This window comes from Delphinapterus leucas, chromosome 10 (genome assembly GCF_059928025.1).
Source record: "Delphinapterus leucas isolate spDelLeu-1000000601 "Yukka" chromosome 10, BTC_Dleu_Yukka2, whole genome shotgun sequence".
Classification (NCBI taxonomy): Eukaryota; Metazoa; Chordata; class Mammalia; order Artiodactyla; family Monodontidae; genus Delphinapterus; species Delphinapterus leucas.
Genome location: NC_143138.1, coordinates 64,841,315 through 64,858,686, shown reverse-complemented (window position 1 = coordinate 64,858,686; position 17,372 = coordinate 64,841,315). Strand labels below are relative to the sequence as shown.

General features: G+C 39.4%; 1 protein-coding gene across 7 annotated transcripts in view; it reads left to right on the top strand.

Annotated features, from left to right (window-relative positions):
- The window catches only part of SMARCC1 (SWI/SNF related BAF chromatin remodeling complex subunit C1), a 181,255-nt gene that overhangs the window by 131,734 nt on the left and 32,149 nt on the right, over nt 1–17,372 (top strand). For all 7 annotated transcript variants that reach the window (XM_089919220.1, XM_089919222.1, XM_089919219.1 and 4 more), the window contains 3 exons: nt 5,027–5,082; nt 5,793–5,907; nt 6,588–6,742. In XM_089919220.1, coding sequence (XP_089775346.1) covers nt 5,027–5,082; nt 5,793–5,907; nt 6,588–6,742 — 326 coding nt within the window. The remainder of the gene's footprint in view (nt 1–5,026; nt 5,083–5,792; nt 5,908–6,587; nt 6,743–17,372) is intronic.

Sequence of the window (17,372 nt, the reverse complement as noted above, 5' to 3'; positions counted from 1 at the left end):
CCTTGTCATGAAAGCTAGCTTGTCATGAAAGATACTGAGTTTTATTACTTTTTATGTGTGTGAGCAAATAAGTTGATAGACATATTAATGTTATATCACTCTTCTGTTACTGTCATATTATTTTGTCATAATGTATTGCCTTTTTTATATACTACTGTTTTCTGTCTTTAGATATTTTGTTTAGGAGTTTTTCATTTGTGATTATGAATGAGATTTAGTCTAGTGTCCTCTAATATTCCTTATCTGTTGTCCATATCTGATTTGTGAATCAAGGTTATACTGGCCTCATAGAATGAGTTAGAAGGTATTCCCTTTTCTCTGTTCTCTGGAAAAGTTTATGAAGATTATAATCATCTTTTCCCTAAAAGTTTGGTAGAGGGCTTCCCTGGTGGCACAGTGGTTAAGAACTTGCCTGCCAACGCAGGGAACATGGGTTTGAGCCCTGATCCAGGAAGATCCCACATGCCGCGGCGTAACTAAGCCCGTGAGCCACAACTACTGAGCCTGTGCTCTAGAGCCTGTGAGCCACAACTGCTGAAGCCCGCACGCCTAGAGCCCATGCACCGCAACGAAGAGTAGCCCCTGTTCACTGCAACTAGAGAAAGCTGCGCACAGCAGCGAAGACCCAATGCAGCCAAAAATAAATAACTAAATTTATTTTTTTTAAAAAAACAGAATTCCCCAGTAAAAACATCTGAACCTGTGGTGTTTTTGTTTTTTTAAAACTATTTCAGTTTTTCTGTTAGTATACTTCTTTTTCTTCCCAAATCTGTTTAGTAAATAAATTTTCTAATAATTTGTTCATTAATCTAATTTTTCTGTTTTATTTGGCCTAAAGTTTTTCAGAACAGTTTGTCACTTACACTTTTTTATTATAGTTGATTTACAATATTATATTAGTTTCAGATGTACAACATAGTGATTCAATATTTTTATAGCTTATACTACATTTATTATAAAATATTGGCTGTATTCCCTGTACTATAAAATATGTCCTTGTTGCTTATTTATTTTATACCTAATAGTTTGTACCTCTTAATCCCCTAGCCCTGTCTTGCGGCTCTCCCCTTCCCTCTCCTCACTGGTAACCACTAATTTATTCTCTATATCTGTGAGTCTTTCTGTTTTGTTATGTTAGTTTGTTTTATTTTTTATATTCCTCATATAAGTGATAACATAGAGTAGTTGTCTTTCTCTGTCTGATTTATTTCACTAAGCATAGTACCCTCCAATTCCATCCATGTTGTTGCATGTGGCAAAATTTCATTGTTTTTTATGGCTGAGTAATATTCCTCTGTGTGTGTGTGTGTGTGTGTGTGTGTGTGTGTATTCCACATCTTCTTTATCCATTCATCCTTTGGTGTATACTTAGGTTGTATCCATATCTTGGCCACTGTTAAGTAACTGCTACTACAAACATTGGGTTGTTTATATCTTTTTTAATTAGTGTCTTCATTTCTTCGAATATATACCCAGGAGTGGAATTGCTAGATCATATGGAAGTTTTATTTTTAGTTTTTTGAGGAACCTCCATACTGTTTTTCCATAATGGCTGCACCGATTTACATTCCCGCCAACTGTGTACTACAGTTCTCTTTTCTCCACATCCTTGCCAGCATGTGTTGTTTGTGGTCTTTTTGTTGAGAGCCATTTTGAAAGGTGTGAGGTGATACCTCATTAGGGTTTTGATTTGCATTTCTGTGATGATTAGCAACTTTGAGCATCTTTTCGTGTGCCTATTGGACATCTGTATGTCTTCTTTGGAAAATGTTTATTCAGGTTTTCTGCCCATTTTCTAACTGGATTTTTTTTTATATTGAGTAGTATGAGCTGTTTATATATTTTGGATATTAACCCTTTATCAGTCATATTATTTGCAAATATTTTCGCCTCTTCAGTAGGTTGTTGTCAACTTCCTTTTTGACCTTTGCTTTTTTATCAATAGTTATGGCCTTTCTTCCATTCCTAATATTATTAATTTGTGCCTTTCATCTCTTTTCTTGATCTGTCACGGAAGAGATATAGGATTCTGTTATATATTTAAACTCTATTTTTTAAATTTCTTTAATTTTTTTTTTTACTCTTGTAATTTTTTTCTCCCTACCCTCCTATATTCTGTTTTTCTTTTCTATTTTCTTAAAAAGGATGTACAGCTTGTAGACTTTGAACCTTTATTTCTTTTCTCATGTAAAAATAAGAAGGCTTATTTCACATTTACATTTCCTCCTAAGTGCTATTTTTACTGATTCTCAAAATTATATTTCCAAGCACAGAGAAATTTTTTTTTTTTTTTTTTTTTTTTCGGTACGCGGGCCTCTCACTGCTGTGGCCTCTCCCGTTGCGGAGCACAGGCTCCGGATGTGCAGGCTCAGCGGCTGTGGCTCATGGGCCCAGCCGCTCCGCGGCATGTGGGATCTTCCCAGACCGGGGCGCGAACCCGCGTCCCCTGCATCGGCAGGTGGACTCTCAACCACTGCGCCACCAGGGAAGCCCGAGAAATTTATATTTTAAACTTCTAATTTCATTGCATTGTGGTGAGAGAACTTAATTTGTATACCATTGACTTTTTGATATTTGTGAAAACTAGCTTTATGGCTTAATATGTGATCAGTTTTTTTTTTTTTAGAATGGATTAAACTTTTTATTGATTTGTGTGTGTGTGTGTGCGTGCTGGAAGATGTGATCAGTATTTTTTAATGTTCCATGTAAGCTTGAAATTAATATGTATATATTCTCTAATTGTTAGGTGTAGAATTCTACATGTATATGTTAGAACCATCCACTGTATGTCTTAAATTGAGACAAGTCTGTTCACATTCCCTACTATGATGTACATTTTCATTTTCTTTTTGCCATTCGGTCAGTTTTTGCTTTATATAGTTTGACACTCTTATTAGGTTCCTAAAAGTATAAAAAATTAACAATTTTTTGGTGAATTAAACCTTTTTCATCATTATGTTTTACCGTCTACTTCTAATAATACTCTATTCTTAATGCCTATATTGACTTACAGTACCACAAAAAGGCTACCGCCATTCTTGGATTCGGTTTTGCCTGGCATATCTTTTTCCATGTTTCCATATTCCCCATTGATATGGATCATTTCTTTAGATATGTTTTACAGTTTTGTAATTCTCTCTTCACCTGGTTTAATCTGTTTACCCTGACTTCATTTCTAGGAAATATTTTTATCTTTTGGGTTTTTGTTTTTTTTTAATTTCTGATCATCTGTAATACTCTCATGTTGATGGGAGATCTTTATGATTCTCTACATATTACATCCATGGCTACACTAGTTTGAGGGTCTGACAGATCTCATATTGGCAGTCCTCAGGTTCTGAATCTGTTGATTAATGTTTCTGTTCAGTCTTAGTGGCATTCTTTCTTGATGTTTGCTCTTTGTTGAGCTTATTACTCTGATGTCTTTTTGGCTAAAATTGGAATTGGAAAAACTGTCTGCAGAGGATGCTTCTGCTGCTTTTTCAGGTAGCCAGGGGTTGCCACTGGCTTGAGATCACATTGGCCATCCTTGTGGCTGGCTCTCTGTGCAGGAATCCTAAGCTTCCTTTCCTGCCCTGCAGCTGGCTAGTCCATGGGCTCAACTTCCTGATGGTGAGGTATTAGAAGCAAATATGTCTAGGCAACCATTCCCTTTCAAATTCCCAAATAATCAGAACCTGATCCCACTACTTCCACACTCTGGTCCCACTTCTGGTTCTGTAGGCCTTGGGCATTTTGGGGAAGGTGGTGATCTTTAAAAGCTCTTCTACCTGATATGAGATTCATGATGTCTTAAAATATCATGTCCTTTGGAGCTCCTATTCAGCCGTAATTCTGGAAGCAAGAAGATCCTATTATATTCTTAAGAATTGGAAGAATAGAGATTTTCCTATTTAGTAACTTTAACACTGTTAGTTTTAAACATCATTGTTTAATATGTTTAAATATTCTCATTGAGTATAAATGCTATTAGCCTTATAATTTATGAGGACAATATAAAAATTTAAGCTATAGGGTATTTGAATGTTTTTTTAAAACCACAGCAAACCCTCATTATGTTTGAAACATTTGTTTATGTATAAAGTTCTAAAACCAAAAGTATTTATCTGATTGTATCATGTTTTTGTTTTTAAGTCTTTGTTAACTTTTTATCTACAGGATGTATTTAAGGCCTCCTTAGCACAACATTCAGTTCTCTTCATTATACAGCCCCTATCGGCATTATCTCCCTCTTTTTGATCTCTGTCTCTTTTCTAGTCTCACCACAACTTAAATTTCCCCTACTCCCTTGAGTTTTTTGCCTCCTTTCCTTGAAATGTCCTTCTCTATACAAGTACTACCACTGCCCCCGCCCCCCACCCCCCAGCCATGTCTGCCTCAAAAATCCTCACGCAATTATTATCCTTCCCTGACTGAGGTAGCCATACCCTCTGTGCTTCCCACAGCGTCTCATCTGTACGCAAACACAGTGGGCTTGTTGGCTTATGTCCTCCCCAGCCAGAGTGTGATGCTCTTGAGGTTCAGTGGATCTCTAGCTCTGCACTGTTTCTCTAGTATCTGACTGACTCAAAATATATAACTTGTTAAGTATCTTTAAAAATAAATTATTTTTATTTTTGCCTTTTTTTACTTAAAAGGTGTTTTTGAACTTTAATTTTTATGCATACAGAAAAATGAAAACCCTCAGTGGGCAGTTCAGTGCATTTTCACAAATTAAACACAGTCATGTAAGCGGCCCCAAGATCAAGAAACAGATCATTACCAGCACCCAAAGCCACTCTTGAACCCACCCCTTTCCTGGTTAACCACTGTCCTGATTTCTAACACCGCGGATTACATTCATCTATTTTTGAACTTTAAATTAGTACAATCATAAAGTATGTGTTATTTTACGTCAACCTTATGGTTGTGAGATTTGTCCATATTACTGTGTGTAGTGGTATTTCAGACACTTTCACAACTTTATAATAGCTTTTACTTTTCCCCCACATTGTACTACTACTTGTTTTTATTGCTTTGCTTGTAGAAGGAGCTGAAGAGGAAAAAATGGAAACAGATACTGATGGTCAGCAGCCTGAAAAGGTAAAAAATCAGTCTGTCTGAATTCTCTCACAACAGGCAAGCCAGAGAGCACTACCTTTCTCAGCATAACAGTTTGGGTTTATTTTGATCTTTTGGGTCCCTCTCAGAGGACTATAAGTGATTCTATCAGCCATTTGGGCTTTGCTGGTTTAAGTTTTTGCTGAATATAGTTCTTTGTTCTTTTCTGAATATAGTTCTATAGTTTCTATAGTTCTATAGTTTCTATATAGTTTTGTATAGTTCTATATAGTTTTCTATAGTTTCTGTAGTTCTTTGCTGAATATAGTTCTCTGTGCTATACAGTAGGACCTTGTTTAAACAGTACTGTGCATTTTAAATGCTCTTAGTCCTTCTAGCCGGCTAACCATTTATGTATTTGTTTAGTTATCTAGTATTTAACCAGTAAATAATGAAAATGAGTCCCACTGACATTCCTTTGGACACTGTATCCCTAGCCTTATAGCAGAGAGCGTGGGGAATTTGTGCTTTGGAGACTTAAAGTCTCGTGAGCACTCAGGAGTTGAGAGTAGTGAAAGGTATTTCTCTGAATTTATTTACTTCTTTTCCAGTTTTTCTCTCCAAGACCTTTCTGAACCTAGTCCATTTCTTACCAAAAATAGTGGAACCTTTTGTTATTCTAAGATAATATCACTTGTAAAAGGATAATTTTTTTTCTCATTCTCTGTCCTCTTCTTTTGTAACCCTTTCAGGCAGAAAACAAAGGGGAGAATGAAATGGATGAAGGTGATAAAGCTCAAGATGGAGAAAATGAAAAAAATAGTGAGAAAGAACAGGATAGTGAAGTTAGTGAAGATACCAAATCAGGTAATTTGAGGAAACTCTTTAGACTTTATTATGTAAACCAGTAAAAGCATTGGAGAAATGTAGGCAGTTAAATTGTGTAGAAATATTCCCTCATTTATTATGTGTTTCTTAACATAACAGTAAATATGCATTTGAGTTTTATTTTGCACTTAGGTACCAGTGCTGATGCTAGTGGCTACATTGTTTTCAATGATATATAGACAAACAAGTTGTTCAGCTGTGACTGAAATCACCACACAGACCTGCCATTTTATTTCCAGTCCATTGCTGGTGTGTCCCATCCTGCCTGACTTGAAAGACTTGCAGAAGTACTCTGGTCTCAGCTTCTGATTTTCTCCAGACCCTCGGGTTTCCCAGAGCATTTCATTGACTGATGAGCAAACATATTGGTCTTAGGGCTTAGTTCCCCTGAATTTTCCTTTATATTCAAGGGAACTACACAGAGAGCTTAGAGAAATAAAGAGAAGACAAAGTGTACTATTTAGAACATCCATCTCAAATAGAAGCAGACTTACATGCATGGAATGGTTTAGTAGAAATCTTAAGAAGCAAAAGGCACTGAGATCTCTTTGTAGCATCAGTCTTAGTTCATCATGTGGCAGAGGTGAGAGGTAAGATGGCCTATTGAGACTGGGCACACTGGTAATAAAGCTTTCTGGTTTGGTTTGTTTTCCCCCCAGAAGAAAAGGAGACTGAAGAGAACAAGGAACTCACTGATACTTGTAAAGAAAGAGAAAGTGATATTGGGAAGAAGAAAGTAGAACATGAAATTTCTGAAGGAAATGTAGCCACAGCCGCAGCAGCTGCTCTTGCCTCAGCTGCAACCAAAGCCAAGGTTTGCCCCTGACAGCTCTTTTCCTAGTGCTCTCTTAAGCCGTGAATGGCTGTATTGTTTTGAGGTTCTTGGGAACATTTAGTATAAAGAGCCTTGCACCCCATAGGAGATGACTATTTGCTTGAGTGACATTTCTCGGTTAGGAATTCCACAGGCAGGAGAATGGTGGAAATAGCAGACTTGATCCTAAAAGGTGGCTGCCTTCAATTTATTCATTGTGTCCTTCAGTCTTGTGAAGACCGCAGTGATTGAAGGCAGAATTTAAAGTCCCTCCAATGTGCCTGCAGAACGTGTCTTGGACTATAGTTCCAATAATTTCTGCCAGATTGAAGTATTTGTAATTTTTAAGACAAAAATCTGTTTCCCTGTATAAATACTTTACCCTCCTCTTACAGACTGAAAGAGAGGGAACCTAAATAGCTCTTTTTCTTCTTGAATTTGCCAGCTTTCCTGGGGGTGGTTTTCTCTATTTATAACATGGTATTGGCTTCCCAACATATTTAAGAAGAAAAGAGAATGTCATTTTCCCTGCTTTGTTTTAATTTAGCACTTGAAAGCATTCCAGGCATGAATATGTCAAGTTTTTAAAAATCTATTTACCCCTTTTCTATTTTACCCTCAAAAGTAGTTTCCTGTCATTATAGGTCACCACATTTCAAGCAGTGGTTACTAGAATATAGCTAATCGTTTTATCTTGAGCTGTTCTTGATCCATTGGTAAAGATGTTTCTCATGGTCTTTAATTCCCCCAGACTGTTTAGCTGCTGTGAACTACTTCTCCAGGAGTTTAATCTGCGTAGCATGATTTATAACAGAGCCATAGATGACCCAGTTCAAACCATAAGACTACTGTTTTGAGAGCCTACCCATCTGACGTAGGTGCAGACAGTGTGGGGGAGGGTGTTTACAGGTCACAGTCTTGCTGAGTCAGTTCAGACAGATACCCCAGCTGAATGTTACTTCACAGTAGATCGAGGTTCTGCGTATTCATACTAGCCAGTCTTTTCCAAAGATGCCTCCTGATCTTCATGGTTCTTAAGTACAATTTTAGGTATTCTGTATCTTCTACCACCCCCAACCTCTAGGAATTTATGAGATGTACTCTTGTTTAAATGAATACTGATGTAGACACCAGTTTGACTGTTGTTTCACATTTGTTTGGTTTTGTTCTTCCTTCATTGGAAGCATTTTTTTTAGTCTCTGTCTTCTGCCAGGTTGGACTCCTGGCTATCTCATTGTCTCTAAGCTATCCAAGTTCTTACTGTTCATACTGTCATCAAGGATCTCAGAGACCTTAAGGATTGTCTTGGGTATGTTTTCTCATTTTATAAATGAGGAGCTGGAAGCCAGGAGGGCTTCCTTCCTGTATGCCTTTTATCAGGGCATAGCACAGCCATCCACCCAGTCTTCACTCAAGTCACTTTTGACTCCTCTTATTCTTTCATTTTCCATAGCTGTTCAGCCACCAGATGCTTCCTGGTGCTCTAGTTCATCCGATAATGCCCAGGCCCTCCCACCCCACCCGCCATCATATATTGCCTGTTTCCTTCATCCCATTCTCTGTCCATCAGCCAGAGTAATCTTTTTTGTTATTCAGTTGTTCATTGAAGTATAACTTATATACAAATAAGTAGATATATATGTCTACAACTAGTGAATGTTTTCACAGGCTGAACCCACCTGTAGACTCACAAACAGCGCCCATATCAAGCAACATAACCTTACCAGCTCACCAGAAGCTTCCTCACGTCCCTTCCAGTTACTGTGATTCCCTTCAGGAGTAGATGCTAGCCTGTCTCCTAACACCATGACTTCATATGAAAGGAATCATATGCAGAAGAATCTTTAAACAAACAAATATGAGCATGATACTTTCTTAAATAACCTCCCTGTCTCTCTCAGGCTCGAACTCCTTAGGGAATTTGGGAGTTTTTCATGATCGAGACCCTTCTCACTTCTCAAGTGTCATTTCTTGCCTGTCTGTCCTGAACTGTTTCTTGCAGTTCTACCAGACAAACTGCCCCCTTCTCCCATCTCCAGCTGGGCTTTTTTGGATACCCTCCCCTCTCACAGAGCGCGCCTCTCTCACTGTTCCTTCCCATTATTTCTCCTCTCTGTATTACTATGTGTGCTTCACTGTAAGTTGCCAAAGGAGGAACTAAAATGGGTAGATTACCATAAAAAGTTTTACGAATGCTTCATGATGTTTTCATAGCTGTTAATATGTGCAGCTTTGGGCACAAAAGTTTGTATACTGTGTACCACTGACCACTTTGCCACAGCTGTTTGACTCCTTCACTGCAGAGAAACTGCTTTTATGGATCAATTGCCCTGGCCCTTGGATAGTCCATACAAGGTTTAGAAGAGTGTCCACAGAACATTTTCTTTCCAGGTCACTGAATTTATACTCCCTCATCATCACTCACTCTTACTTCTAATAACTGGGAAGGAACTTGGGTCTTCGTTCTCAGAACACCTATGTCTTCCACTGATTTGTGAAAGGGTTCACATGCTCATGCTACATGACTTGGCACACATGAATTGTTCAGTGCCACTTAGAGCTGTATCTGATACATTTCACAGCACACATAATCATTTTTGTACTACATGGTAATTAAGGGGTAAGGAATTCACTTAAATTACTGTAATTAGTACAACTTATCTAGCCTATCCAAGTTATCTCTTATTCTCTTTTTATTCTTCTCAGTCTATAAACAGCTTTGTTATTAAGAGTTTTCCTTGATACATTTTAATTGTTTGTCACACTCTGACATGGAGTAGTAATTAGAGGTTCTAGATCTAGCTCCAAAACAGATAGGGTGGGCATGCTTTCTGGCTTTCCCCACCCTTGCCATATGAGGAGCTCTTGGGTATCACATCCACTTTTTCATTCCAGCTACTGACAAGCTATGGACTAACCCACCTGAAGAGAGGTATGTGGGTGTGAAAAGGAGCACTGTTGGCTGGGTGCTCTCCATCCCTTCCATCTAGGTTTAGCTGGAAGTAAGAATACAGAACTACTGCTGGAATAAACTTAGAAACTCCAGAAAGTAGAGTAGGTCCTCTTTTATCAGCAGCAGTAGGATTCAATTCTTTTAAAATAGCAGAAATCACATTTTTTTAAGAACACACAGACATTTCCTTCAGATTTTTTCTACTACCACCCCATGCCCACATACTTTAAAAATGAGGTTTGTCTTTATGGTAACTGGGTGTTAGTTCTGGAGCAACAGGAAGATTTTTTTCTTAACTCTCAGAAATACCTCATAACTTGCTCCCTTATGCCTAAACTTCTTTCTTGAGATAGGAAGATTTTCATTGTACATTTTAGTCACAACGGTTTACCAGATAAACATTGATTGAATTGATTTGCATTATACGCATTGATCATTGATGCCATCTCTCTTTATTTGATGATACTGCGGAGAGGAGACAGAAGGAAAAATTGACCTATTTGATCATTTTGCCTGCAGTTAGCCCTGTTCACTTCCATCCTTACATGACTAAATAGAAACTACTTCTGTTCTACCAGCTAGAAGCCGTGATTTTTTATGTAAAGTTCACATAGCTGTCCCGATCGAGTTACTTTTTACCATTAATCGTTTTTAAGGTTGTTTCTCCCACATTCCATACGTCATCTGTGTCACACTCCCAGACCATCTTATTCTTCTTAGGTTCTATAAAGCCATTATGAGAAAAGTTGGGGCTCTCTCTGTAGCCCTGTTTTTGGAAGGCCTTGGTCATCACTGTTGCCAGATCTGTTAAGAATCCATAGCATGAGCATTAGCAGTATTCCTGCTCCAGTTATCCATTGCTGTGTAACTACCATGAAGCTTAGTGGCTTAAAATCATAATCATTTTATGATTTCACATGATTTTTATGAGTGAGAAATTCTGGTAGACTCAGCTAGAAAAATTCTGCTCTGTGTGGCGTTGGCTAGTTTACTGGGTATTCATCTCATGCCTGGGCTATTATGGAGAGCCTGAGATGGCTTCACTCACACGCCTGATGCCTAGGCTGGGGTGGCTGTATCACCTGGAGGCTGGCTGGCATCACTGTCTACACACAGCCTCTCTAAGAACTTATCCTGGGCTTCTTCATACTAGGGTGGTATCAAAGTGTTGGACTTTTTTATGTGGCAGCTTGAAACTTTAAGAGAAAAGTGTCCCAGATGATAAGAAGGGAAACCTGCCAGTGTCTTGTGGCTTGGGCCCATACCTGACACTGTGTAACTTCTACCCAGGTCTACCGGTCAGACATTCTGTCCACATTCAGGGTGATGAGGGGATATAGAGGCCAACATAGAAAACAAGTTTACAACAAACATTTCAGGGCACTGGTATCAACCAGGCAGACAACAAAAGGAGAATCAGTTGTTCTTGAGAAGTGGTAGAGCTTCAGCTCAGAAACTGCAGAAAAAGTCAGGTGTTCCAACATACATGTAACGAGAGTCCCAGAAGGAAATGAAAAAGACGCAGGGAATTTAAAAAAAAGAAAGAAAAGAAATTGTGGCTGATTGAAAACTTGTCAAATTTGATGGAAGACATTAACTTATAGATCCAAGAAGCTCAATGAAAAAATATAGGAGACCTGCTGTTAAAGATACTTAGAGGCCCTCCTGTCTAGCAGAGGCATACCCTTAGGATTCTTAGAAACCCTGCTATGCACTCCCTTCAAAAGGTCTAACAGCCAGGCACACCTGGAGGTATTTACTCTGAGTTCAAATTTTACTGTAGTGCTCTGGATTTGATCTTTGTCCTAAAGCCATTTCTAAGTTTCAAATTCTTGCTGGGAGTAACCAGTGATGAGAAGCAGTTTTATTTTCAAACCCTGCTCTGTTTCGTCTAAATTGTACCTGAAAACTGAATTCTTCCTTCTTTGGTTCCTCTCTTTTCTTATATAAAATACGAAAAGAATGTTTACATTTTGCCTGGAAATCACTCCAGCCAGATCCACAAATTTATTACCCTATTTTCCACATCACTAGTGTGACAATGTTTCCAAACTTTGTGCTTCTGTATAGCAAAGATCTACTTCTGTCCAATCTACAGTAATATTTCCCTCTCTTTTAAGCTCTCACCAGTGGTTTTCTTGAGAATGCACTCACCACATGATCCCACAGCCAAAGTCACACTTTAGGGTTTTGTTCAAATAGCGCCCTATTTCCAGGTACCACATTTTTTTTCCAATAGCAAAACTTATTGGTTTAAAAGGCAAACCATTTTATTATATCTCATGATTTTGTGAAATTTGAGCACCGAACAGCTGGGTGATTCTGCTCCATGCTTTATCTGTTGAGTCATTTAGTGGTATTCACCTTACAGGTATGTTCATCTGGAAAGGTCCAAGGTAGCTTCCTTAAGTCCTAGTCCTTGGCAGGGGTAGCTGGGTCCAGTTTCCTCTCCGTGTAGTCTCTAGGTCTCTCCCTGTAGTCGCTTCAACAGAATGATCATATACTTCTCACATGGAAGCTTGGGACTCCCAGAAAGAACATTGCAAGAGACAAGACATGGGAGTTTCCAAGCTGGGACCCAGAAAATATCACCACTATTTTCTGTAGGGCAAGGCAGTTAGAGAGGAGGGGTCGTAGTCCCTCTGTCTCCAGTGGAAGAAAGGCCGATGAGCTTACGGCCGTCTTTAACCTACCACAAGTCCCTTCTAAGAATTCCGCAGGAAAGTAGCCACTAAAATATCAATTGTTAATTGTTAATAATAGACATTGGGTGATAACTAAAATCCTTCGGATTTAGAATTTAAAATTTTAGTTCGAGCTTTGCCGTTTACTAATCTCTTGGGCAGCTAACATAACTTTTCTGAACCTACATCATTTTTTTTTTAATCAGAGGTCCCTTCTGATCTGCCTTTCTGACCAGATTATCGATGAGAATCAGTCAAATTTATGTATAAAAAAGCATTCTGGGGAATTCCCTGGCGGTCCAATGGTTAGGACTCTGCACTTCCACTGCAGGGGGCCCGGGTTCGATCCCTGTTCAGGGAACTAAGATCCTGCTACGAGCCATATGGCACTGGTGTGGCTCCCCAAAAAAAGCATTCTGTAAGATGGAAAGTGCCATACTTTGATTATTCAGTATTTGAGTGCCCATTATGTGCCAAACACTGTACTACAATACTAGGTTTATTTTGATGCCTAAAATAGATACGAATAGTCCCTGCCTCTTAGGAGCTTAAAATCAGTCATTAACCTTGAACTTCACAGTCATTTGAGTGGAGACATTAGACTAGACATTTTAGTGTGAAGGATAAGAAAAAAAACTAAAGAATAAAATGTTGGAAATGTAACCTTGAGGAGTGACTCTATTAGGTGAAATCTAATTAGGGATTATATACTATTCAAAATTTCTTGGAATGGGGCTTCCCTGGTGGCACAGTGGTTGAGGGTCCGCCTGCCGATGCAGGGGACACGGGTTCGTGCCCTGGTCCGGGAGGATCCCACATGCCGCGGAGTGGCTGGGCCCGTGAGCCATGGCCGCTGAGCCTGCGCGTCCGGAGCCTGTGCTCCGCAACGGGGGGGGGGGCCACAGCAGTGAGAGGCCCGCGTACCGCAAAAAAAAAAAAAAAAAGAAAAGAAGAAAAAAAAATTTCTTGGAATGAAACTCTTTTTCTCTCTCACACATAGACACAACACATAAATTTATTCTACTTTTGCACAATGATTTTCACACAGGTTTTGTTTATAAATGGATTACTGTCTGATAGATACTTATAAGCCCTAACAACGAATGTTTCATGTGTGTTATCACACAATGATTTTAGAATTTATTGAACTTTTTCATCTCATTGATGTAGAAACAGATCCATAGAAATGAATGATAGGGGCTTCCCTGGTGGCGCAGTGGTTAGGAATCCGCTTGCCAACGCTGGGGACACGGGTTCAAGCCCTGGTCCGGGAAGATCCCACATGCCGCGGAGCAGCTAAGCCTGTGCACCACAACTACTGAAGCCCGTGCTCCACAACAAGACAAGCCACCGCAATGAGAAGCCTGCGCACCGCAATGAAGAGTAGCCCCCGCTTGCCACAGCTAGAGAAAGCCTGCGTGCAGCAACGAAGACCCAGTGCAGCCAAAAATAAATAAATAAAATAAATAATTCTTTTAAGTGAATGATGGGCCTAAAATTATGTAACTAGTGTAACTAGTTATGGACCGAACTAGTACCAAAACCCAGATCTCCAGACTTAGAGTCTTGTGATTCCAACCAACCCAGAAACGTAATCTGATAAAAATTCTTCATTCCAAGGAAAATGTTTTCAAACATTTTACAACTAAAAACCCAACAGCTAGCTTAAAAAAGTGTCCATCTTTTTTTTTCTTTGTTTAGCACCTCTGCTATACTAATTATGATTTGAGTTCTAATTTTTAGGGACTCCACCCCCAAAAAACCAGGGAAAGATGGAAACATTTATACAGTACTGTTAGTTCCTCCCTGTCTCTCTGTGTCACCTTTCTTACTGCCCCGCTTTGCTTCTAGGCTCTCATCAGAACTGAATTCAATTCCCAGTGGATTTAACTGCAACCTTTAGCAAGATATTTAACTTCTCTAAGCTTCAGTTTCATTCTATATAAAATGGAGATAACATGTTTCTTGGTAGGTTATTATTAGAAGTAGCGTGAAAATACCTACCAGGGTGTGTAGTATGACATATTTCACCCTACTCCCATAATGCATTCCAACGGTTAACTCTCACTTTTACCATCTTTTTTTCTTCTTAAAGCAGACAGAAGTGGTATTTGGATCCGATCTGTTAGCAGCTTTGGTCCAGTGCTTAATAACATTTGTCTAATCACTTCAAGCCCCTGTGAAGTCTTTTTAATTCCCTTCAGAATCTACTTCTTAAGCCTTTCTGACTTCTGCTGACTTCATATATATCACCAAATCCATAAATTAGCAGAATTTCTTAGAATCTTTAATAGCAGGAAGCATGCTGTTTCATGAAGGAAATTTCTTGTCTTCTTCCAGATCAGAATCTCTTACCAGTAAAAATATGAATAGTCATGGAGGTTAAATCAACAAAAAGAATCTAGTAATGTAGGTGATCTAGAAATGTAGGAGATAGAGAAATGGCACGTTAGTAAGTTCATTAGGGTTCAGTCAGTAAAATTCAGATAGTGAGACTACATAGGAACAGGCCAGTTCTTTCAGAGAAATCTGTTGTATCTCTCCTCTTATAAATAGGGGTTGCAAGATGGAAGAAGTTGAGAAGATGCAGTGATTTGTTTTAAATAATTCTATACAGAAAATCAGGGTTTATATTAATTTTTATTTTATTTATCTTTTGGCTGTGTTGGCTCTTTGTTGCTGCACACGGGCTTTCTCTAGTTGCAGCCAGTGAGCTTCTCATTGCAGTGGCTTCAGTTGTTGTGGAGCATGGGCTCTAGGCGCGTGGACTTAAGTAGTTATGGCTTACGGGCTCTAGAGCACAGGCTCAAGTAGTTGTGGCACGTGGGCTTAGTCGCTCCGTGGCATGTGGGATCTTCCCAGACCAGGGATCGAACCCATGTCCTCTGCATTGGCAGGCAGATTCTTATCCACTGTGCCACCAGGGAAGCCCTATATTAATATTTAAATAAATGTTATTAAGACTTGAAATATGAAAACGCCAAATTTAGTGTGCAACATTAGTTCTTCTGTTTTCACTCAAAACCCAGATGTGATTAACCACGCCGATGAATAGTTCTTACATTTGAGGTGGGTTAATTTTGATACATATTAAAGTTTTGTTTTTTTTTTGCGGTACACGGGCCTCTCACTGTTGTGGCTTCTCCCGTTGCGGAGCACAGGCTCTGGACGCGCAGGCTCAGCGGCCATGGCTCACGGGCCCAGCCACTCCACAGCATGTGGGATCTTCCCGGACCGGGGCACAAACCCGTGTCCCCTGCATCGGCAGGCGGATTCCCAACCACCACGCCACCAGGGAAGCCCTAAAAAATTTTTTTAAACTAGAAATCAGACTGAATAATCCTATAAGTCTTTAGTAATGCAACTGCCATAGAGTTTACAGATTCAAGTTTTGATTTGTTTTTTCTTTTCTTGAGTTTTTTACTCAAATTTGTTTCTTTAGATTGAAGGCCATGCTTTGCTGGTTATATTCTCATCCTGCATTCAAAGTGCCCAGGTTTACTTCTAGAGATTTCTAGTGTTTTTTTAACCTTAGTCACAGGTGAATTCTAGGCTTTGGATAAAGGCTGCCTCTTCTCCGTGTCCTCTCTACTACCCACCTCATCTCCTTATTTCTTGCATCGCTAAAATTGCCAAGCAGTCATACATATGGGGCTTCCTCGGGCCTTGACCCTGGGGAGTAAAAGTCAAGTGAATAGATAAAATACAGTGCAGTAAGAATCGTCATGGAGGCTGTGGGAGCCGTGATGTAAGGGAGCTACCCAGAGGAAGTGATGCCTAAGGCCAAGTCTTAAAAGACATGTTAGAAGCGGTCCAGTGCAGGCAGAGGAGGGTCTTCCAACAAAATGGGCTTTTAGGGTACAGCTCGCAGGTATCAGGTGCCTACCATGTTCCAGGCACTGTTCTAAGTACATCCATCCATGAATTAAATGTATTATAATTCATGGACCAGAATGGCAAGAAACTCTTAGCATAAAAGGAGACAAGGTGAGTACATATAAAGCAAAGAACATTTTGAAATGTCTGGGGACTTCCCTGGCAGTGCAGTGGTTGGCACTTCACGCTCCCAATGCATGGGGCCCAGGTTTGATCCCTGGTCAGGGAACTAGATCCCACATGCCGCAACTAAAGATCTCACACGCGGCGGCAACAAAGCCCCACACAGCCAAATGAAGGGAGGGAGGGAGGGAGGAAGGCAGGCAGGCTAAAGCTGGTCCAGTTTAAATTCTCAGCATAATCAAACCACCCTTAATGCACGAGGCAGTAAAATTATCATTTGCCTAGACAGCTACTTATTCAATATCTCTTCTACATCACACCTTATATATCATGTTTTATAGTCTTCAAACCAGGATTTTAACCCCTTTCCCCCCACATGATAGTTATGTAGCCTTAGGCCTTTTTTTTTTTCCTTTTCACTGTTTAGATTCATAGAAGTTGCAAAAATATTTTAGAGCAATTTTGTGTGCTGTTCATCAGTTTCCTCCGATTGTAACATCTTATTTTTAATTCAATAATTTTTATTCTAGTATTTTTTTTCCAGTGACCTTGTTCATTACATACACTTTTGTTCTTTTAGTGTTTTTCCTAATGACTACACAATTCATTCTCGAGTTATTGCAATTTAATCCAAATTATTTTTATAACTTCTTCAATAATGCTAGAACCTAAGTTCAGTTTTCCCTGTCCGGTGCTTCTCAGTTCCTATCTCCATTTCAATTTTTTCTTTTAATGGAAGAGGTTTTTTCCTTCTGTTCAAAGAACTCTCTAGAATTTCTTTTTTTTTTTTTTAATATAAATTTATTTATTTATTTGTTTTTGGCTGCGTTGGGTCTTTGTTGCTGCGCGCGGGCTTTCTCTAGTTGTGGCGAGCAGGGGCTACTCGTCATTGTGGTGTGCGGGCTTCTCATTGTGGTGGCTTCTCTTGTAGTGGAGCGCGGGCTCTAGAGCGCAGGCTCAGTAGCTGTGGCACACTGGTGTAGTTGCTCCGTGG